General features: G+C 47.5%; 1 protein-coding gene across 3 annotated transcripts in view; it reads right to left on the reverse strand.

Moving 5' to 3' along the window:
- Window positions 1-23,785, reverse strand: part of LOC147428061 (cilia- and flagella-associated protein 44-like) — a 250,945-nt gene that overhangs the window by 171,143 nt on the left and 56,017 nt on the right. For all 3 annotated transcript variants that reach the window (XR_015186080.1, XM_086497688.1, XM_086497687.1), the window contains exon 8: window positions 414-599. Coding sequence is in view for 2 of the 3 variants with exons in the window: in XM_086497688.1 (XP_086353814.1) it covers window positions 414-599 (186 nt within the window). In the remaining variant the exon portion in view is untranslated. The remainder of the gene's footprint in view (window positions 1-413; window positions 600-23,785) is intronic.

Genomic DNA, 23,785 nt, shown 5'->3' on the forward strand with positions numbered 1-23,785 from the left:
CTCTATTCCTTCCAAATTCTGAAAAATTTCCCCAAAGTGCAAGAGCTGTTGAAAGTTAGTCAAATCTTTTACATTATCGCTGATTACCTAATCATGCAAGTTTTTATAAGGTCTAACTTTCTCTTCCTTTTGTTACAATAAAGGTTCTTTCCTCTCATATCTAGATAATTGGTTCCACTTTTTTAGATTAGAGAATTCATAAAATGTCCTTTGATGGCAGAGTGATCTCAAATACACCATAGCATGACATGCTGATCCATGGACACATTTATTTGATTTCTTTAGCTCTTGAGAGAAGCCTTAAATGAAAAGAAAAGGACTTAAAAAAAGATCAGATGGTGTTAAAAGACATCTAATTTTGGTAACAGACATACAAACCAACCAGAAAACAACCAAAGATACTTGGCGTGTACCTGAAGGCTCCAAAAGCGAACGCAGCCATCTGCTCCTGCAGTGAGCATCTCATTTTCTTTCTCATCCAACTGTAAAAATTCTATCATCCCATTATGGCATGGCAAACCGCCAGGTCTTCTAAGCTGACACTTTATCAGACCACCATCCCAAACCAACACAGTCCCTGTCTCCGTTCCAGAAAGAACCTAAAAGTGGAAAACTAAAACATCAGTACATGTGCCTGGAAACAGGACTAATTTCCATCGTCTATTGCAGTTGAAAAAATTGATCACATCAACAACTAGGTCATGCACAAGTGCACACCAGCATCCTCTTAGGTATATCACATCAGAATTTATAATGCAGCATGTTTACAAATGTCAAGACCAAGCTTTCTTGCATTCAAGTGTCCTGCTGGCGAATCTGCCTCAGCCCAATAGAAGCTATGACAAAGACAAGAAGTGTTTCTTGTTCCCATTATGCACAGCTTACCACTCGACTATGATTTTAAAATATTGTACAGTATCCCTTTTAGGGCACATGAATGAAAAGCACGCACAAGGGTTTTCTTGCCCAGCTACAAGGACTACCGCTAAGGTCTAGGACAGCCGCTAGCCTAAGCTTAGCCTGCTTTTGATTTAGACCAGTGGGCTGACCTGGTCAAGTCTACCTTTTCAGTCTAGACCAGTGGGTCTGCCCACTAGCTAGTGGACCTTTTATACTATACTACGGAGACAACTGGTGGATATTTTGCTCATAGATCTTCGTAACTGTACATATATGGTAACTGGCAAAGGATGAAAAGGGTCGCCAAGCTCGAGCCGGTCAAACAGCTCGTATGCTTCAGCCAAGCTGCAAAGGCAGAACGTTTTCGTCCCCTTCGAGTGGAGGTCAGGAACGAGCTTGACCTCGAACATCTTGCCGGGGTTTTGGGACCCCTCGTGCTTGCCGTGTTTTCCCACTAAACAGTTGCTTAACGACAAATGCACGGCCGCTGTCTAGCCTGTTACATGCTCTTTCAGCTCTTCCACCCAGGGGAGTGCTTACTTCAATGGATTATCAGTGGTGACTGGATTTAGGGTTAGGGTTTTTGCATCAAGATCATAGATGCAACTGATTACTACGTTCATTTGACCAATCACAGACTCTCTCTCTCAAGGTGTTCCATGCCAATCTCTTTGTCAAAGCTTGAATCCTCTATGCCACACACTGATTTTCTCTCTCTAGAACCTGCTGATTTTTTCTCTCTGAACCAGAATTTCTGATTCTTTATCTACCGCAGATTTTCTCTCTAGAACCGGCAATGTCCTCTCTCTAGAATTGGCAGATTCTTCTCTCTCTAAAACTGATTCTTTTAAAATTGCTTAATTTTACTGCTATTTTTAACTAAAAAGCTGGTGCCTCATTTTACGGTACTCATTAGGGATTTAAAAACTCTAGCGCCCTAAAATTGGAGTGTGGAGAAGGTGTTGCTTTTGCTAGGAGATCCCCAAAAAGAGGAGGAGGCAAAAAATCTGGGCGCCCAGCTTTTCTGATCTATCCCTTACAGCCTATATAAGCAAACCCCCCCCCCCCCCCCCCCCCCCCCCCCTTGCACACGCACAATTCACTTGCAGATTGACGTTGTGACATTGCCTGAGCCCCAACTCTCAATTTCAGCCCTCCGATCCTTGTACAAGAAGAGTTTTATTGGATAAGAAATACCCAAACAACAGCTCCAACAGTCGCAAATCAAGGCAACCAACTATGCATAGGGGCAACCCGCTCCGACATCTTCTCTCCCCCTTCCCTCTGTATTTCAATTCAATTACTCAAGTTCTATTGGATAAAGAAATACAGAAACTACAACTCTGACAGTGGCAATTCAGGGTAACCAACTGTGAATAGGGGCATCCCGCTCCGACATCTTCTCTCTCTCTCTCTCTCTCTCTCTCTCTCTCTCTCTCTCTCTCTCTCTCTCTCTCTCTCTCTCTCTCTCTCTCTCGCTCTACAGGGGGACACTTCATGCTGGTATGCACAGATGACTTCATGGTTTCAGACGCATGGCTTCACCATGGACAGGTTGCCCCCTTTCCAGTATTCTCTTCAGGCACCCTCGCTGTCTCTTACACGGGTGGAGATCACTAGACTCATTCGTCAGGACCTGATCCAGCTCGACACCAGGAGGACATGGATAGAGCCGCCTCAGGAGTTGAGCACAAAGATGGCTTTCTATAGAGAGCATCTTCTCCACCTCACAGGAGATGGGTTTGTGATTCGACCCAGCTACATGGACACACATATGTCTCATGGTTTGCGTTGTGCCATTGGTCAGATACGCACATCCTCACATCAGCTCGAGATTGAGACCGGTAGATTCAGAGGGATACCAGCAGACAGCAGGATATGCCGATTATGCCAGAGAGAGCCAGAGACAGAGTTGCACTACATATGTCATTGCACAGTGTTCTATGAGATACGGGGGCGTTTCCACTGCTTATTCAGAGAGGGTTTTGGTCCTCTATCTAGGGTCATGAGTTATGAGGATCAGAGATGTCTTGGACTATATCTACTTGAGTTACACAGGTATAGAGACACTTTACTGGGGAGAGCTAGAGAGAGGCAGTCCCAGAGACACATTACAGATTTCTTTTCACTAGATATGGGACAGCCAGAGGAGCAGCCACCACTGCAGAGCTCGTCCCACACTCATTCGACCACTACTGGCACTCTCATCGACCGAGCATTGGAGCTACAGAGATACAGACGACCGCGACTGAGGAGAGGAGCTACACAGCATCGACGGAGACTACAACAGAAGATTCGAGCCATACTCTCTCGACATCCAGAGTGCAGATGAGGATGGATCCTCACCATTTCTTCCATCTTTGTTTCACACACTGTTACATCCAGTTTACCGGGTACCTATTGTATCAGCTGCTACACCCACGTAGTTTTAGATTGTAGTAGTAGTAGTAGTATTTTGTTCCACTTCTAGTTCTTTTCTAGTTCTTTTGTACCCAGACATGGTATTAGATTCACTATTTTGTAACTGATTGGTCTCATAGGTCATTTTGGCCTTTTGAAGACGTTAATATAACATTTCATTTCATTTCATTTCTCTCTCTCTCTCTCTCTCTCGTCTCATGGGATACGATGTGCTATTGGCCAGATACGCACATCGTCACACCAACTGCGGATTGAGACTGGGAGATACAGCGGAGTACCAGCAGAGGCCAGGACATGCCCCCTGTGTGACATCGAGCCTGAGACAGAGTTGCACTACACATGCCACTGCCCCGTCTACTACGAGATACGAGGCCGCTTCCATTGCTTGTTCAGAGAGGGCTTTGGACCATTCTCTAGAGTCATGCGATACGAGGATCAGAGATGCCTGGGTTTGTTTTTGCTCGAGCTGCGCAGACACAGAGAGAGCCTCATGAGAGGAGAGGCCAGCCAGTCTCAGAGACAGATCACAGACTTCTTTAGAGCTGCCACTGGACACCCGAAGGAGTTACCACCGCAGCAGAGCTCGTCGCCTCACACCATAGGCACACTGATCGACCGAGCGACTGAGCTGGGGAGATCCAGACGCCCACGACTAAGGAGGACTACACAGCATCGACGGAGGCTGCATCAGAGGATTCGGATCACTTTGGCTCGACATGCACGACGCCCGGTCAGACTACTGACCATGGAGGAGATTGATGAGATCCGCCAACGACCGATCCTGGATCTCCTGTGGTCTAGCTATCCCGGCTAGCTGTTTAGCTGCTTAGTTCACACCTAGCAGTTTAGGATTCCATAGTATTTCATTTTGTCATCTTGTTACTCTGACTTTGTATCAGATCCACCACATTGTAACTTTCTGGTCTCATAGGTCACTTTGGCCTTTTGAAGACGTTAATATAACATTTCATTTCATTTCTCTCTCTCTCTCTCTCTCTCTCTCTCTCTCTCTCATATGAGAGAGGTAATGCCAGAAATTATAGCGGCAAGGGAGAAGGGAAAGATAGCCTTCTACAGAGATGGACGGGTGGTGATTTTAGAGCGGCGTACTGCATGACGGTGCGAGACCTATGGGACCACACTGAAGATGGCTACCTGGAATTGTAATGGGTCTATGAGGTTGGACGTGGGTGCATTTGAGGAGAGTTTCAAAGAGAAGGATATTGTGTTCTTCTCAGAGACTCATCAGGCCCCTGGACAGGTAATGCCACATGTGGTGGGATACAGATGGGAAACAGCTCAGAGGACAAATGCGAGATCTGAGCACGGGAGTAAAGGTTCGGGAGGAGTAGCAGTGCTATTCAAAGAGGAACTACAACCATTACTGCATATTGTACGAAGAGATGATCATGCTAGATATATGTGGGTGAGACTGAGACCTGACACATGTCGATTCCTATATATTGCCATATGTTACTTTCCTCCCAGTACATCAATGTATGCCGCATCCAGAGGGCAAGCGCCTTTCTCTATCCTAGATGATGACATTTGGGAGTTTTCTAGGGATGGTGATATCATTCTCCTAGGAGACTTCAATGCCCGAACGGGCAACTCGCAGACAGTCTTCTACGACACTTCAGATGAGGTGCTTAGAGAGCTGGATGGGGGTGAGTTGGGACTTGATAGATACTCAGATGATAGAGAGCAGACGGAGTATGGGAGATACCTCATGGAAATGACGACTACACATGGATTAGCTATACTTAATGGTTTACAGCGATTTCCTGGAGCAGCCGGTTTCACATGCTTTCCACACAGACATGGGGCCAGTACAGTGGATTATGTTATGACCCAACCGAGCTTTATCCCCTACATTCAGGATTTCATAGTGGGAACCATGCCAGTGGGCATAGCAGTAGATCATGCTCTCTTGACACTGTCCGTCAAATTTCAATATAGTACAACCCATACATCAAGAGGCAAGTCACACACCCGCTAGACATTCACTCAAAAGACTGATTTCGTTTATACAGAGGAGATCTGGGACCGTCTATTGGAAGCCACAGCTGGTACAAATGGTACAGGCCTCTCAGTGGAGGAGTGCACCACTCTACTGACTGAGACACTGCATGGGGCTGCATCAGTGGCATACCCACACACTCAGCCGGGCAAGAGACGACATTCTGGGAGCATGCCCCATAATAGTTGGTATGATGAGGAATGCAGAGAGATGAGAACTCAGCTTCAGAGGGATCTTCTCTTAGGAGTCATCACTTACAGTCTCGGATTGCTTTCCGACGCCTTGTGCAACGGAAGAAGCGAGCTTACCTAGCTCAGATGGAACGAGACCTATATCAGATGTTGTTGAGTAGAGACTCAGGAGAGGCATGGCGACTCTTCCATGAGCACTACCCTCCCCCAGTGATTACTTCACCTGATGTGTGGGGCCAATATGCGACATCATTATATACGGTTCCTGGACAGGAACCCCTTCTTGACCCTACCAAGCCTTGCCCAGCTGCGAGCACTTTCTTTACACCTGAGATGGTACAAAAAGCGATCGACAAGATGAGGACCGGGAAGGCATATGATCATGACGGTCTAGTAGCCGCGCACTTTATACATGCCAGGGATATGTTGATGGAGGTTCTCGCAGTCTTGTTCAATCGTGCCATGTGTGAGGGATTACCTGAGACTTGGAGGCTGTCTAATATTGTGCCCATCTTCAAGGCTGGGGACCCCACAGAGCCTGAGAACTACCGCACTATTATGGTTGGACACACATTGGCACGGTTGTATGCATCTATTCTAGAGCAACACTTAAGTAATTGGGCAGCGGGCGAGGGTGTACGAGCAAAAGGTCAAGCCGGCTTCAGGAGGGGTTTCTCCACTCTTGATCATATTCGAACACTCAGGCCCATCATTGAGGAGGGTAGCGCACATGGGAGACGGATCTATTGTAGCTTTGTGGGTTTTTGCAACGCATTTGACATAGTACCAAGAGCCCGATTGATGCGTAGATTGCAAGAGATGGGGGTGCCCATAGAGGTGATTTGGGGGATTATGGCTTTGTACAGATCAGTGGTAGGACATGTACGCACTCCGGAAGGGGTATCTGATTTAGTTCACTCTACTATTGGAGTGAAACAGGGCTACCCATTGTCTCCTACTCTATTTGGTATGTATGTTGATGAGGTGTCTGAGTACATTGACAGAGAGGGTGACAGGGGTGCCCAGCTGGCAGGGACGTGGATCCCATTGCTACTATATGCTGATGATATTGTGCTGATATCTGACTCACCACAAGGTATGCAACGACATTTGGATGCACTACGCAGTTTTGCGGAGGATAGTGGACTGTGTGTAAACCTAGGTAAAACCAAGGTTATGGTGTTTAACACCACACCGCAATGGATTAGGAGATCAGTACCTACCTTCAAATATGGTCAGGAGATTGTGGAGTATACAGATGCATACACTTACCTGGGGGTAGTCTTTACTGGGCCGAGATTTTCTTTGAGAAGAGCAGCAGAGACTAGACTAACTAGAGCTAGTGTGGCTCTGGGAGGAATAGAGAGGATGTGTTCGCAGGTTCAGTTCCAGGAACCTAGGACAAAGTTATGGCTCTTTGATACTTTGGTTGCTTCTACTATGTTATATGGGGTGCAGGTTTCGGGACCTTTTATAGGCCAAGATGGCTGGAGGCATATGGAAAAGCCCCTGGTATCTATGATCTCTCGGCTGATTAGAGCCAAGGCTTCCGTACCGCATGATATCATTCGAGCGGAATTAGCTGCCCCCCCTATGGAGATTGAGGCGCTTACCAGATCAGTCTCCTTTGTAGACAGTCTGTGGGATACTACTAGAGACAGATATGCCAGGGTGGCTCTAGAGTCCTCCAGACAATTAGCTCTTAATGGGGATACATCATGCTGGTTTGCACACATGGCATCATGGTTTCAGACACATGGTTTCACCATGGACAGGTTGCCTCCTTTTCAATACTCTCTACAGGCACCCTTGAGGTCTCTGACACGGGTAGAGATTAATAGACTTATTCATCAGGATCTGATCTAGTTGGACACGAGGAGGACATGGATAGAGCCGTTACAGGAGTTGGGCACAAAGATGGCTTTCTATAGAGAACATCTTCTCCACCTCACGGGGGATGGGTTTGTGATTTGACCTAGCTATATGGACACGCATCTTTCTCATGGTCTGCGCTGTGCCATTGGCCAGATACGCACGTCATCACATCAACTCGAGATTGAGACTGGCCGATTCAGAGGGACACCAGCAGATAGCAGGATATGCCGCCTATGCCATCTAGAACCAGAGACAGAAGTACATTACATATGTCATTGCACAGTGTACTATGAGATACGAGGCCGTTTTCATTGTCTATTCAGAGAAGGTTTTGGGCCTCTATCTAGGGTCATGAGTTATGAGGATCAAAGATGTCTTGGGCTATATCTAGTTGAGTTACACAGGCATAGAGAATCTTTACTGAGGAGAGCTGAAGAGCGACAACCCCAGAGACAGATCACAGATTTCTTTACACTAGATATTGTACACCCAGAAGAACAGACAGAGGAGCAGCCAACAGTGGAGAGGTCTACCCGCACTACTGGCATTCTCATAGACCGAGCATTGGAGCTAGGGAGATCTGGACGACCCCGATGGGGAAGAGGAGCTACACAGTTTCAAAGGAGGCTACAGCAAAGGATTCGAGCCATACTCTTTCGTCGTCCACAGTGCAGATGAAGATGGATCCCTATGAAGATGGATCTCCACTCCCCTCCCATATTGCCTTCACATTGTACTGCTTAGTTTAGGATCCCGCATTATTTATATTTTGTTATCCTAGTTTAATTTATCTTGTTAATCTGACTTTATATGAGATACACCGCATTGTAACTTTCTGGTCTCATAGGTCACTTTGGCCTTTTGAAGACGTTAATATAACATTTCATTTCATTTCATTTCTCTCTCTCTCTCTCTCTCTCTCTCTCTCTCTCTCTCTCTCTCTCTCTCTCTCTCTCTCTCTCTCTCTCTCACACACACACAAACACACACACTTCCCTCTCTCTTTCAAGTCAGTTATTCAAGTTGATTTGAAGTGATAAAGTGTTCTACAGTTTTGCAGATTGTAGTCATCTCTCTATTTCCATCCGATCCCTCCCTGGAAGTGATTACATCAATTGTATTGAGTTTAGCTATCGATTCTCGTTTGGAACACAGCACTAGCACACTTCCATCATCACCAACACATTTCATGCACTACTCAACCTGTGCACCTCCTTGTTTCTTGCTGGTCCTTGGTCAAGAGCTGTGAGTGCTGCCTACTAGGGCATATGTGTATTATGGGGGTCTAGTGGTTCACCAGTCATTGAGTCTTAAAGTGGTTCACAATTAAGTTTATGATACTCATATCCCGATTCATATTGTTATTTCACTATTGTTGTTTTGATTTAGTTGTCATAGTAGTTGTTGTACCATGTTACGTCCGAGTGAGGTTTGGTGCGCACTGCAGTAAGAGACACCCACCAAAGAGCACACAACATGGAACACATGACACATTTCTCCTTCTACAATTTCCCAAGGGATTGTGAGCTTCTACCTTTCTTTCTTTTTTTTTGGTGGGGGGGGGGGGGGGTGTTGGGGGCTTGCATGGCTCTAAATACTAAACAAGAGCATCCTCAATCTTAACCCCATGCTTTGTAAGGAGAATAAACCTTCAAATCAACTCAAATTACCCTCAACCTCTCCTCTAAGAGGAGAAATTAAACATCTTCAACAAAGAAAACATCCCATGGGACAAACCATGTACAGATCATGCCTCAATAGATACCATTTGACATCTTGACAGTCAAACTATCTTTTGATAGAAAAGATTTATACAACACGTCTCTAACATTGGCATGCTCCACTATCCCGTCATGGTTGTGCCATTGATAATGTATGTTGAAGGCTGGTGCCGAGCATTTCTTAAACCATCTTCTTCCACTTGTATTACTGGCACATTTGGCAGCCGAGCGAAATTAACATAAATCTTGGAGACTTCTCACAACAAGCAACCTCCTTTCAACCACAATGAAGATCAGAGAATTGCTACATATAAACTTTGAGCATCAACAAATTGTCAAAGAATCAAAGGGGGTACGTCACAAAGTGATGATGTGGCATGACTTGTCGGACTAGAAGAGGAGAGCACGAGAAAAGGACTCCTTTCTATGTAAACAAATGCAAAGGGGTAAGCAACCTCTGCAAACTTTCTGATGAACCGTCTGTAGTAAGAACATAAGCCCAAGAAGCTTTCAACTTCATGGACATTCTTCAGATCGGGCCAATCACGGATAGTCTCTATCTTGGCCGGGTTCATCTGCACTCCTATTGCTGAGACAAAGTGTCCCAAACAAGTGTCTCTGGGCTCGGCTCACACAGTAAGGTGGCCGTTTCGGTGGTGTGGTTACAGGTAGCAGATCAATGATATGATCCTCGGGACGAGCTGGTGACAACTCGCCTGACAGGCCCTCTGAAAAGCAATCGGCATGAGTGTGGAGAAAAATCGCGGCGTTCTTCATTCAGGTCAAAACATATTCGACCTTCAATCATCATTCAGCTCTCTCCAGAAAAGTGAGGAAAGAAACTGAAGTTCATCAAGTACAATCTCTGAGCCCTTCTTTTGTCAAAGTCATTTTCTCGGCCCGGTAGTCAACCACGACGTTGTTCTTGTGGTACCAAGGGATTTCGAGTAGAACGTCACAATCTCCCAAGGAAATTACGTAGAAATCCTCGTGCCCTAAACACCTCTGTCATTGCAAACGAAGTTTGCCAATGATTGGTGTAATAGCAACATCCCGTCCAAGTGCCACTCAAACTACCTCCGCCTGTGGCCTCAGCTTGTCGGACGTAATTCCAAATCAAGCCGCCAATTCAAGAAGTTTGCCTTGGCTTCTTCAGAAGAGCTTCCTGATCTTTCCCTTTTCCCTAAAAGCGGCAAAAGTTTATACTTTCATTCATTTGATTCGGTTCGGGTTCCACGCAATGTGGTACCAATTCTGCCTTTTCTGCCACGTCACTCAGCTGCTTTGGAACTTTCTGGCCTTTCTTCATCCTGTTCGTTCGGTGCCTTGTTAGGGCACTTCGCCGAGATATGTCCAGTTTCTCCGCATTCAAAACACTTCCCCTCTTTGATATAGTTGATCCTCTCTCGCCGAGTTAGCTAGGGTCGTGCATCCTTTTCTTTCGTTTCTGGGGTGCTCTTCTTCTTTCTACTTTCATTTTCCGAAGTCTGTTCAGTTCTCTGCATCATGATCTCATCTGTGGGGTAGATCAAACTGCCAGAGTGAATGGCAAAACCCCGTTTCGCACTCATCAACTCCTGAATGGAAGCTGATTTTTGTTCTAAGCAGTGATCTCGGATCTCTGTAGGAAGACCCAAGGTAAACCGCTCAATCTATTCCTTGAATGAGATCTTCTTAAATGAAGAGGCTAGTAGAAAAGAGCTCCAGAATCTCTCGCAATAAGCGTCCACTGTATCCTTCTTGGTCATCCGAAGATGGTGCCAAGCAGTTCTTATGTCGCGTTCATACTCTCGAGTCAGCCAAGAAGAAATAAAAAGCCTCTTGAATTTCAGCCATTTAACTGGCACAGTCTTGTTTAATAGAAGCGTGGACCACCAAGTTCGAGCATTCCCCTTAAAATAAGAGCAGCTCTCCGAATCTTAGAGTGCTCTGAGTAACGCCCTCCCGCGAAAGCGATGTCAAACTGTTGTACAAAAGTCAAAGCCTTCGAAGCATCTCTATAACCAGAAAATGTGTCAAATTTAATTGACTATCCACCTTCCTTAAACTCTCGGACTTTCTTGCTTTTGTCTTCCAGAAAGTCATACTGGTTGGCTTTCTAAAAATTCTTCTTCTTTGCGTAAAAGAAGTTGTCATCAAAGTCCGAATTGTCTAAAGACGAGTCCTCTGTAGAACTGTCAACCACGAGGCGAGACTTAGGCTTCTTTGTCTTTTTCTTGCCCTTCCCGAAGCTTTGCCTTTGTTTCGCTTTTTGCCTTTTCTGTCTTCTTCACTCGAGTCAGATGAGCTAGAAGAACTGTCAAAAGAAGAAGAAGAAGAAGAACTGGGTACTCCTTCAAATCTAACACGCTTCTTCTACTTTCTTTCCTTTTCAAAAGTAGACTGACGACCCAAATAACCTAGGAAGTCATTGTCTTTCTTCTACTTTTTGTCGTGCTTTTTAACTTTGTTCTGCGCGTCAAAAAGCTGAGCAATTCGTGCATCAACCACCTCTTCTAATTCTTCCTCTGTATACTTCCTGAGAGTAGGAGGTTTCTTGAGAGCGGATTTGGGGGGTGGTTTTGTGGTCTTCTGCCACTACGTATGCACCTCATCGAAAGAGGTCTCGCCCATATATTTTGCAAATTTTGGATCCTTCGCAAAATTGAGCATCATCTTTGTTGCATCGCCGATCAATCATTGACGCTCCATCTCTCGGCGCTCCGCCTGAGTAGGCTGAGGCGGGCCATACTCCTTGCCTGAATCTTCGTTGTGATCCCTTCCCGCATCTCCGGATGCAAAGCGAATCGCCTGATCTTTGCGTGAAGCCATAAATTCCACGGAAGAAAAATTAGGGATCAGATTTCCCGTAGAAGAGAAATGGGCCGTGCTCTGATACCACTGTAACGGACTTGGACACTCCAAGTCGAGAATCTACTGCGACAGCACAAATAACCACTTCAAAATAGTTCACAGTTCACAATTGATTCAACACTGGCCTAGAGGAATTCCGTACCTAAAGATATTGGCCCCAAAGATTGGCGCCCCTTTCGGTATTTCTTTTTTATATTAATCTGTTGCAAAGTACAAGTGGGTAGCCGGGACTCACTCTGAGTCTCTGCGTCCAGATGCTCTGAGAAGTGAGAGCCCAACTACCTATATAAAGGTTCACAAGGAATGCCAAAAGCAGGGCCCAAAAGCTGAAAATCAAAAGCTCTTCCAAAAAGCTAAAAGAGGTTTTCTCTCTCATGCCATACTTGGCCACAAATAAAGCAAAAGCTTTTTTTTTTAATAAAAGCTCTCTCTCTCTCTCTCTCTCTCTCTCTCTCTCTCTCTCTCTCTCTCTCTCTCTCTCTCTCTCTCTCTCTCTAGCAACAAGCAGCGCGCTGGGCTGTGGGGCAACAGCGTGGGACTGTAGCAACAGGCAGCGCGCTGGGCCTGTGGGGCAGCAAGCAGCGTGGGACTGTAGCAGCAAGCAGCGCGCTGGGCCTGTGGGGCAGCAAGCAGCGCGAGAGTGTAACAGCAGCCCAGTCTCGTTCTACCCACCTGTGCACGCCCTGCACGTGCTAACATGCTCCAGCCCTGCACGTCTTCACCTGCAAGCTCTGAACGTGACCTGTCCTGCACACACTGTGCATGATTTCCTCGCAAGAGTACCCCTCAGCGTGGTGGTTTTGCCTCTACGCAGTCAGCTCCCCACAGAACTGCAGGGATCAAGGAATTTGGAAACTGCAGAATTCACAGAAATTGCACATTGACACGTACGGAAAGCAAATATATGCCATGTAGGCTGAATGTGGAAACAAATGTATGCATAATGCGGTGCGTATAGGTCGCTCTCTCCTCTCTCTTAGAAAGTGAATCAAATAACTGAAACAAATAAGGCAGGAAAGATGGCGGCGCACTACATGGTCACAAGCAAGAGGATGACAGCCATTGAAAGGGAGTTGAAAGAATACAAAGCCCACATGGATGAGTGGAAGAAAGAGAAGAATTTAATTCTTGAATGGAACAAGAGGGAGGAGCAGGCGAGGGAACTAGAACGCAAGGAGTTCTGGGATGAAATTCAAGCTTTAAAAGGTAGCATCTCAGCCCTTAGGAAGGAACTCGACGAAACCAAAGAGGGAGGACACCTTGAAGATGGAGAAATTCAGCCATCAATGATCGATGAGCTGAATAGTATACGAGCACAAGTCAAAGAAATAAAGGAGGAAGGAGAAAAGAAGACCTCATGGGTGGACGTTCTCTCCAAAACACAAAAGAAGATGGATGAGGCTGAAAAATGGATTGAAGTTGTCAAGAAGGGAAAGGGCAAGGAAATCCCGGCTACACCTGACATCATCAACAAGACACTTGAAGAGGAACAACGAAGAAGGGTACGCGCTCTACACGTGAGAGTGACCGGCCTAAAAGATTCAGATAATGTGGACCAAGAGGTGAAGAGCCTCATGTCCATGATGGGGGTGGAGAAGCCCTCGCACACACAAGCTTGGAGAGTGGGCAAGAAGAGTGAAGGTAATGGGGAGAGTTCAAAAGGACGGGCTCTCATTTTGCGCTTTCCCTCCATGGAAGAAAAGAAAAACTTTTTAAAGAAGAGGCCAACCCTCAAGAAAACAGGTATCTTTTTAGGAGATGATCTTACACTCTCACAGCTTGCACATATGAGAGAGGTCATGCCAAAGATTCTAGCAGCAAGGGAGAAGGGAAAGTTAGCTTTCTACAGAAATGGACAAGTAGTGATTACAGAGCACTGCTCTACATGACGGTGCGAGACCTATGGGACCACTCTCAGGATGGCGGTTTGGAATTGTAATGGTTCGTATAGACTTGATGTGGGGGCCTTTGAGGATAGCTTCAGAGACAGAGACATTGTTTTCTACTCAGAGACTCATCAAGCTCCAGGACAGTTGATGCCGCACATATCAAGATACAGATGGGAGACCGCTTGCCGGACAAACACCAGATCTACGCATGGGACTAGAGGATCAGGAGGTGTAGCAATTCTTTTCAAAGAGGAGCTCCAACCACTACTGCACATAATTCGGAGAGATGATCAGGCCAGATACTTGTGGGTGAGGCTGAGGGCAGAGACTGGACGTTTCTTGTACATCACCATATGCTATTTTCCTCCCAGCACTTCAGTATATGCTTCACCCAGAGGACAGTCTCCTTACTCTGTACTTGATGATGATATCTAGGAGTTCTCCAAAGATGGAGACATCATACTCCTGGGGGATTTCAATGCCCGTACAGGCAGCTCACAGACGGTCTTCTATGACACCTCAGAGGAGATGCTTAGAGAGCTAGAGCCAGAGGAGATGGCACTTGAGAGATGCTCACACGACACAGAGCATACAGAGTATGGGAGATACCTGAGGGAGATGACGACTACTCACAGTTTAGCCATACTGAATGGCTTACCGACTTTCCCATTGTCTACAGGTTTTACTTGTTTTCCACACAGGCATGGGTCCAGCATTGTAGACTATGTTCTGACACATCCGAGCTTTATCTCTCACATTCAGGACTTCACAGTGGGGCCCAGGCCTGTAGGGATAGCAGTAGATCATGCACTTTTGACATTCTCAGTCTCCTTTGAGTACAGTACATCTCAGGCCTCACGGGGTGGTAGATATCCACGCTATACTTTTACACCAGAGACTGACTCAGTCTATGCAGAGGAGATACGTAGGCTTTTATGCACATCAGAGCCAGTATACACAGTGGAGGAGATCACATCTATGCTTACAGTGACATTAAATGGGGCAGCGACAGAGGCATACCCACACACTCAGCCTGGTCAGAGACGTCGTTCTGGGCACATGCCTTAGAACAGCTGGTATGATGAGGAGTGTCGACAGAGTAGAGCTCAGATACAGCGCGAGCTTACATTGGGAGTGATCACCTATAGACAGTCTCGTATTGCTACACGACAACTAGTGTGACGGAAGAAGCGAGCTTTCTTGGTCCAGATGGAGCAAGATTTATATCAGCTCTTCCTTAGTAGAGATTCAGGAGAGGCTTGGCGTCTATTCCATGAGCAGTCTCCCCCCACCAGTGATTACTTCTACAGAGCTATGGGGGCAGTATGCAACATCTTTATACACCGTACCTGGACAACCACCACTACCAGATCCACCACAGCCATGTCCGGCTACGAGCACCTTCTTTACCACTGAGATGGTAAAGGAGGCCATTGACAGGATGAAGACCACACGGGCACAGGATCATGAGGGTTTGGTAGCAGAGCACATTATACATGCTGGGGATTTGTTGGCAGAGATGCTTGCACGGTTATTCAACCGTGTCATGTGTGAGGGCTCCCCTGAGTCTTGGAGATTATCTACTATTGTACCTATCTTCAAGACAGGAGACCCCACAATGCTGGGGAATTACCGTACTATCATGGTAGGACACACATTGGCACGTTTATATGCATCCATCCTTGAGCATAGGCTGAGCAGTTGGGCAGAGATTATGGGCATACGGGCACCTGGGCAGGCTGGTTTCAGGAGAGGTTTCTCCACACTAGATCATGTCTTTACACTCAGAGCTATCATTGAGGAGGGTCGAGCACATGGTAGACGGATATCTGCAGCTTTGTGGATTTCCGCAAAGCTTTTGACACAATACCGAGGGCCAGATTGATGCGCCGATTTATAGAATTGGGGGTACCCACAGAGCTGATATGGGGGATTATGGCATTGTACAGTTCAGTGATGGGCCATGTACGCACATCAGAGGGGATATCTGACATAGTTCACTCCACTATCGGAGTGAAACAGGGATGCCCACTGTCCTCTACTTTATTTGGTATGTATGTTGATGAGGTCTCTGAATATATTGACAGAGGAGGAGACAGAGGTGCTCAGCTTGCTGGGACATGGATCCCTCTTTTATTATATGCTGACGATATCGTGTTGATATCAGACTCACCAGAGGGTATGCAGAGACATGTGGATGCATTACATAGTTTTGCAGAGGATAGTGGATTGTCTGTCAACCTTGGTAAAACCAAGGTCATGGTATTTAATACCACGCCACAATGGGTTAGGAGATCAGCACCTACTTTCACATATGGGCACGACAATATGGAGTACACTGATGCATACACATATCTTGGGGTGGTCTTTAGTGGACCGAGGTTCACACTGAAAGTGGCAGCAGACACTAGATTGACTCGTGCCTATGCAGCCCTAGGCGGTTTAGAGAGGATTTGTTCGCAAGTTCAGTTCCAGGAACCTCGAACAAAGCTATGGCTTTTCGACACTCTGGTCGCTTGAGTTATGCACTACGGGGTTTAGATTTGGGGGCCGTCTGTTGACAGTGCTGGATGGAGTAATATGGAGAGACCCTTGATATCTATGATTTCTAGGCTGATTAGAGCCAAGGCCTCAGTCCCACATGACATCATACGAGCGGAGCTGGCTGCCCCACCTATGGAGGTTGAGGCTCTCACCAGATCAGTATCATTTGTACACAGCTTATGGGACACCACCAGGGACAGGTATGCCAGGCTTGCTCTTGAGTCATCTAGACAGCTGGCATCACAGGGAGATACATCATGTTGGTATGCACAGATGAGCTCATGGTTTCAGAGGCACAGTTTCAGCATGGACAGGCTGCCCCCTTTCCAGTATTCTCTTGATGCACCATTTTTGGCTCTTACACGGATGGAGACTACTAGACTCATTCGGTAGGATCTTATCCAGCTTGATAGCAAGAGGACATGGATAGAGCCAGCACGGGAGTTGGGTACGAAGAAGGTTTTCTATAGAGAGCATCTTCTCCAACTCACGACAAACGGTTTTGTCACACGGCCCAGTTACATGGACACACATCTATCTCATGGGTTACGATGTGCTATAGGCCAGATTCGCACATCTTCACACCAGCTTGGGATTGAGATAGGTAGATTCAGAGGCATACCAGCAGACAGTAGAATATGTCAGTTATGCCATGCAGAGCCAGAGACAGAGTTTCATTACATATGTCGCTGCACAGTCTACTATGAGATACGGGGACGCTTTCATTGTTTTTCCAGAGACGGTTTTGACTCGCTAGATAGAGTCATGAGATATCAGGATCAAAGATGTCTCGGATTATTCCTACTTGAGATACAGAGACATAGAGACGCTCTATTGAGAGGGCAAAGACAGAGACAGTCCCAAAGACGCATCTCAGATTTCTTCAGTTTGAGTACCACAGAGGCAGAGGGGACACCACCATCACAGAGCTCGGTTCCCACCCATCCACACACCAGCGGTACTCTCATTGATCGAGCTATAGAGTTAGGGAGATCGAGACGACCGGGACTGATGGGGAGGGGAGCCACGCAGCACCGGCAGAGATTGCGGCAAAGGATCCACAGGATTCTAGCAGGACACCCAGAGTGTCGATCAGGATAGGCTTCATACTACTGTTATATTGTATCATGGTGACATTTATCCCCACTTTGTACCTTTATGGCATGATACCATTGATCAGCCTACCAGCCACCCATAGGAGTCGGTAGCACTCCTATCAGTTTCCTTGTTTGTACCCAGACTTGGTACTAGACTCATCATTGTAATCAGTTGGTCTCATAGGTCATTTTGGCCTTTTGTAGACGTTAATATATCATTTCATTTCATCTCTCTCTCTCTCTCTCTCTCTCTCTCTCTCTCTCTCTCTCTCTCTCTCTCTCTCTCTCTCTCTCTCTCTCTCTCTCTCTCTCTCTCTCTCTCTCTCTCTCTCTCTCTCTCTCTCTCTCTCTCTCTCTCTCTCTCTCTCTCTCTCTCTCTCTCTCTCTCTCTCTCTCTCTCTCTCTCTCGCCGAGGTACGCAAGATGGTGAAGAAGATAAAGCAAATGGAGGAAGAGCGGAAGCAACTAGAGGAGAAAATCACGGGACTCAAAGAGGAGGTCGGCGTCTTGAAGGGAGAAGTGGCGGCATCAAAAGACCTCAAGGAAGACGGGGAGATACATGAGGTCGATAAGGAAGCCATCAAGGAGGAAATCACCAAGGAGCTCACAAAAGCCATGGAGGTCAAGATGGAGGCCACCAAGGAAGGATGGGTAGATGTCGTCCGTAAAAAAATCACAAAGGAAGTAAAGGAAGAGAAGCGGCATGAAGAGACACTATGGATGCATTCCACCCTCGAGGAGGAGAAGATGAGAGAAGCCCGTATGCTCAATGTAAGGGTAAGTGGTATCAAAGAGGAGCATGGATCATCACCGGAAAGTGACGGGAGAACATTGTGTGCCAAAATTGGGTACACCAACACCCCTTTCACTAAAGCATGGAGGGTAGGGAAAGACCCTCAAAAGAGGTGCTCATGCTACAATTCAAAGACCTCATGGACAAAATCGCCTTCCTAAAGAAGAGGATTGCATTGAGAGGATTAGGAGGAGCCCCCATTTACATTGATGAGGATCTTACCAAGACACAAGTGGAGCATCAAAAGCTTTGTATGCCCAAAATCACGCAAGCAAGGAAAGAAGGCAAGAAGGCTTTCTATAGAGATGGACGAATCTTCATAGATGGAAAACCCATCGCATAGGGATTCGTGGCCTATGAGACTACGGAGACCACTATGGAGGCGACACGACATGAGATCACACTCGGAGTATGGAATTGTGACGGATGCCTATGGACTCAGCCAGGCAGACTCGAGGAGGTGATGGAGGGGAGAGACATTGTGATGCTGACAGAGACACACGAGAGCCAAGAGAGAGGTCTACCACATGTCCGGGGCTACCACTGGGAGTCCACATACAAACGATCCACAGGGAGACAGGGGACATCACGAGGATCAAGGGGGATTGCTCTTTTAGTGAGGAGAGAGCTACAGACCAGGGTCACAGTAGTGAGCAGAGATGTAGAGGCCCGCTTCATGTGGGTGAGGATACAACTAGCCCCGGACAGAGCCATACATGTTGCACTGTGCTACTTCCCCCCACGCGGGTCACATTTCGCAGACCATACAGAGATACGACGCGCATCTACGACAGAGGAGGAGCCACCAAAGGAGAATGCCGATGAGAGTATGGTAGAGGAGGAGGAGGAGGAACCACAGTCACAGTCACCCTTTTCGGTTCTCTCGGAGGACCTCCTACACTACGCGGCATTGGGAGAGATCCTACTTGTAGGTGATTTCAATGCCCGCACACAGAGCCGACAGTGCGAGATATAAGACTTTGATGATTCCACCCTACTCCATACCATAGCGGCGGAGGATGTGGGACTAGGGAGGACATCAGAGGACAGAGGGAGTGACCCTACCGAATACGGATCACACTTACTGGCACTAGGATCAAGGCACCACCTCCTGATCTACAACGGGATGTCCCGTTGGCCTATGTCAGGTGGATACACTTGCTTCCAGAAGGGAGGCAAGACAGGACAAGGAGGCAGGAAAGGCCAGAGCACAATGGACTACATCTTAGGCTCCACAGGGGCCATGGATATTGTACGCTCCTTTACCATACCACCACGGCCCATCAGCGCGGATCATACATATCTCAGCCTCTCTCTCAGGACAAGTTTACCGACACCACCTCCCCAGTCCCCCATGCAGCATACCACTATACACTTCAGTGAGGAGCTTTTCGAGATTTACAGATACCATGTGTACACAGGGATCAGCCAGCTAGACCCTGACGCCCCACTCTCCACACACACCACTGAGCTCACCTCCATACTCCACTCAGCAACGCTCGAGAGCTTTCCCTCGACCATGCACTCCAGCGACACACCACGATCTGGGACGATGCCCCAGAATAGATGGTACGATGATGAGTGCAGACAGCTATATCAGAGTATATCAGAGGCTTAGGGCACAACATATTACTAGGCAGATATCCGAGAGACAGATGCACCGACAGATGGGTACTCTTACTAGACGTAAGAGGAGAGCCTTTGAGGAGACACAATGGTGGATGTGTACCATACACTTCAGAGTCGAGAGGCAGCGATATCTTGGAGAGATATGAGACAGCGGACCCCACCCACTGCAGATGCCCTCACTATGAGGAGATCAGATCACGGTACCCCACTCTATTTGACAGGCCAGAGGTCTCATTACAGACAATGATGACATCATTAGATTAGAGACTACTTGGGAGACTCTTGGTGGAGATGCACCAGCATAGAGAGAGAGCCCTCCAGACGGGGGAAGGTGGAGGATCGGACAGGCAGACACACCTCACAGACTACTTCCAAGCTAGAGTACCCATGCAGCCCAGCCATCCACACATCAGGGGATGACTTTGATACGAGCTGAGGAGGCCAGAGCTAGGCGGAGACCACGACTACCAGGATATCGCTCCAGGGCCTCTCAGAGACACAGACGAGAGGTCCAGGCCATCAGGGATCGACATACAGTATATATTCAGAGGAGGGCAGAGCAGACACTAGACATGGCGGGCATAGCCAGAGTCCTCACATCAGGCTCACGGATGTACCAAATACTACACCCTGCCATCACTACTGGATGGAGCTGATGTACCACACCTCCCTCCTCCCCTCACTCTCACTACACACATACATGCCTCTCTATGTACACCGGATGTTTTGTTATTACCCGGTCACCCCCACATCTGCACACCAGATGCTTTGTTATTACCCGGTCACTTACCACACTACACTTTGTACACAGGATGCCATTATTAACCGGTCATTTTGCACATACCAGATATCCAGAGGATATTCACATTTTTGTACATGGATTTGTCTCATAGGCCAATTTTCTTTGGCCTTTTGAAGACGTAAATAAAATCTTTCTTTCTTTCTTTTCTTTCTCGCAAGTGCGTAGTCAAAAAGCAAAAAGAGCTGCCGCCCAAAACTGCCTATCTTTTTCCGTACGCTACTGCCACGTCAGCCTGTCAATCAGCCTGCCACATCAGCATGTCACGTTAGGGTTCCCGCGGGGCTGTTTTCAGCAGAAGGCAGAGGCAGCCACATCATCTGCCAGAGTGTGTGTGTACTGGGAAGCCACGTCACCAGTTTGTGACAGTCTGACAGCATGAGTGAGGGCCTGATCTACCTCATTCCCAAGGAGGGTGGCTCCTTGGATGAGATTCGACAGAGGCGGCCCATCACCATCCTCAACTCAGCCTACAAAATTCTTGCCAAGGCTCTCAGTTTAAGGATTCAGCCACTTCTAGAAAGCATCATACGTGGGAGACAGACAGGTTTTGTTAAGGAGCGTAGTATCCTTAACAACATCTTTACTTTCTGGGAGGCGTCTGCCCTTGCGCGCCTCCGTGGTGAGGATCTGGTGATACTTCTTTTGGATTTTGAGAAGGCCTACGATAGAGTTGACTGGGACTTTTTGGAGGGCACTCTACGCAGGATGGGCTTCTCAGATGCCTGGATCAGAGGTGTGTCAGCTCTCTACTGACGGGCACACAACCAGGTACTTTTGTCAGGTGGTAGAGGTGATCGTTTCATGCTCTCACGTTCGGTCAGACAAGGTTGCCCTCTTGCTGTAACAAACTTGGACACTCCAAGTCAAGAATCTACTGCGACACAGCAGAGGTTCACTTCAAAACAGTTCACAGTTGATTCGACACGGCCCGGCGAAGTTTCGTGCCTAGAGATATTGGCCCCAAAGACTTGCGCCCCTTTCGGTATTTCTTTTTGTAAAAATCTGAGTTCAAAGTACAAAGGAGTGGGAGGGTTCTCACTCTCAGACTCTACGTCCAAATGCTCTGAGTTGTGAGAACCTACCCACATATTTAAAGGTTACAAGGGATGCCCAAGAGCAGAGCCCCAAAAGCTGTAAGTGAAAAGCCTTCCAAAAATAAAGCAATTTGTATCCCAAGCCTTGCCAAAATTAAAGCAATGGGCTCCAAAAAGCAAATCAACGCAAATCTTGCAATTTCCGTACACTACCACTATTTACAGCGCAAAACGCGGAATCTGCCTTACGGTACAGCCACGTCAGCATCTTGCGGAATTTCTGCCACGTCAACATTTCAGTGGGATTTCCGGGTGCCACTTCAACCAGGGTGTGTGTATCTGCTACCCCACTTGCAGTGTGTTCAGCCCATGCCATGCCACGTCACCCATTTGTGACACTTGCCCCCTTCCTCTTTCTGTTCTATGCTGAGGTGATGAGCAGGTTTTTGGTTTCACAGCAGGTTGGTCTTCGTGGTCTAGCAGGTTGGTCTTCGTGGTCTAGCGCTCCCTATTGAGGGAGATGAGCCACTGGATGCTGAGTTTGCTGACGACTCAGCCTTGTACTTGGAGGGCCCAGGAGGCCAACCTTCACAGGTGTGAGCAAGCTCTTGAGACCTTTTGTTGTGCATCAAGCGCATTGATCAACTGGAGAAAGAGAGTGGATTTCTTGGTTGGTAGTGTTCTTACGTTTGATTGGTTGCCAGGTGAGGGTTCAATGGATTCCCCCAGGGACTGCAGTTCGATACTTTAGCTGTCAGGTTGGTTTGGACTTGTCTCCGGAGCAGCAGATTGCTCCCCTCCTCCTTTCCATCAAGAGGAAGTTGTTACATTGAAGCTCCGCACGACTTTCTTTGTAGTGGCCAACCAGGTGTTGTTGGCTACTATGTGGTACATCACTTCTTGTTGGATCTTTTCAAGTTCCTACATCAGCCAGGTAGAGAGGCTGATCAGGAAGTTCCTTTGGTCGAGACGTGACACCCAAATAGCCCGGGTCAAAGTGGCCTGGCAGGTCATCACTCTTCCTTGTTCTCAAGGAGGGTTGGGGATCATAGACCCAGCACAAAAGAGTAGAGCCCTTCTTGGGAAGTTTGTTGTCAGAGGATTACTTCCAGGGGAGGAACCCTGGAAGGAGTTTCTGCTTCAACGGCTTAGTGCTAGAGTGCCTCAAGCTGGAAGCCCCTGGCAACCTTCGACCAAATGGATTTCACAAAGATGCGCAGAGTTGGCTTGAGGAGGAGACTGGAGGACCGTTTTGCTGTGAGTCTACTCCGTTCCTGGGAGTAGCTGCGGAGAGGCCTGGAGCAGCATCAGCCTACTTGCACGGAGGAGCGCCTGAGACAGCCTCTGGTTCGGAACCCCATGGTAGTAGGCCTCATGTTTCTTGGGGTCCCATGGCAGAGGGTCCAGCACGCACTTTAGGTGACTGGCTATAGTTTTCAGGCTTGTCAGAGGAGCTTCAGAGCATCCAGCTTCAAGGCATGAGAGGGGTGCATGTGTCAGAACATCACAGAGGCAGTACCAGCTCAGTGGCTCACGCCTCTCGAGTTAGCAACGCCCACATGGATGGGAGCCTTCACACGACTGGAGGTTCTCATCGCAATTCGGTCTTGCTCAGACACTGTCCCCTCCCTGTTTTTTGAGCTACAGGGTGTGGGTCGTTTACACCGTGTTTCAGTAGAGGCCCCACAGGTGGCAAAGTGCTGTTTTCAGAGGAATCGTGTTGTGGGCATATGTGGGAGGACTTGTGTCATAGATCATGACCCAGCACCTCTTGCGACTGCCACTGTGGGCTTGGGAGTGTTGTAAACCGACACGAGTGCAGTGGGATCCTGGGGAGTTGTTTTGGAGGGACCCTTTCTCCTCAATCGACCACCCAGGTGTCCCTTTCTTTCAATACACTGTTCGTCTGGCACGTCGCATACCAACAACACGGAGAGAGGCTCATCCTGCTGCAACACCTCATTGGCAGGAGGAGGGTCTCACACCTGAGCTCCTGTCAGCTTTTTGGGCGAGGTT

The sequence above is a fragment of the Adiantum capillus-veneris genome, chromosome 23 (assembly GCF_014529385.1).
Source record: "Adiantum capillus-veneris isolate H3 chromosome 23, ASM1452938v2, whole genome shotgun sequence".
Lineage (NCBI taxonomy): Eukaryota > Viridiplantae > Streptophyta > Polypodiopsida > Polypodiales > Pteridaceae > Adiantum > Adiantum capillus-veneris.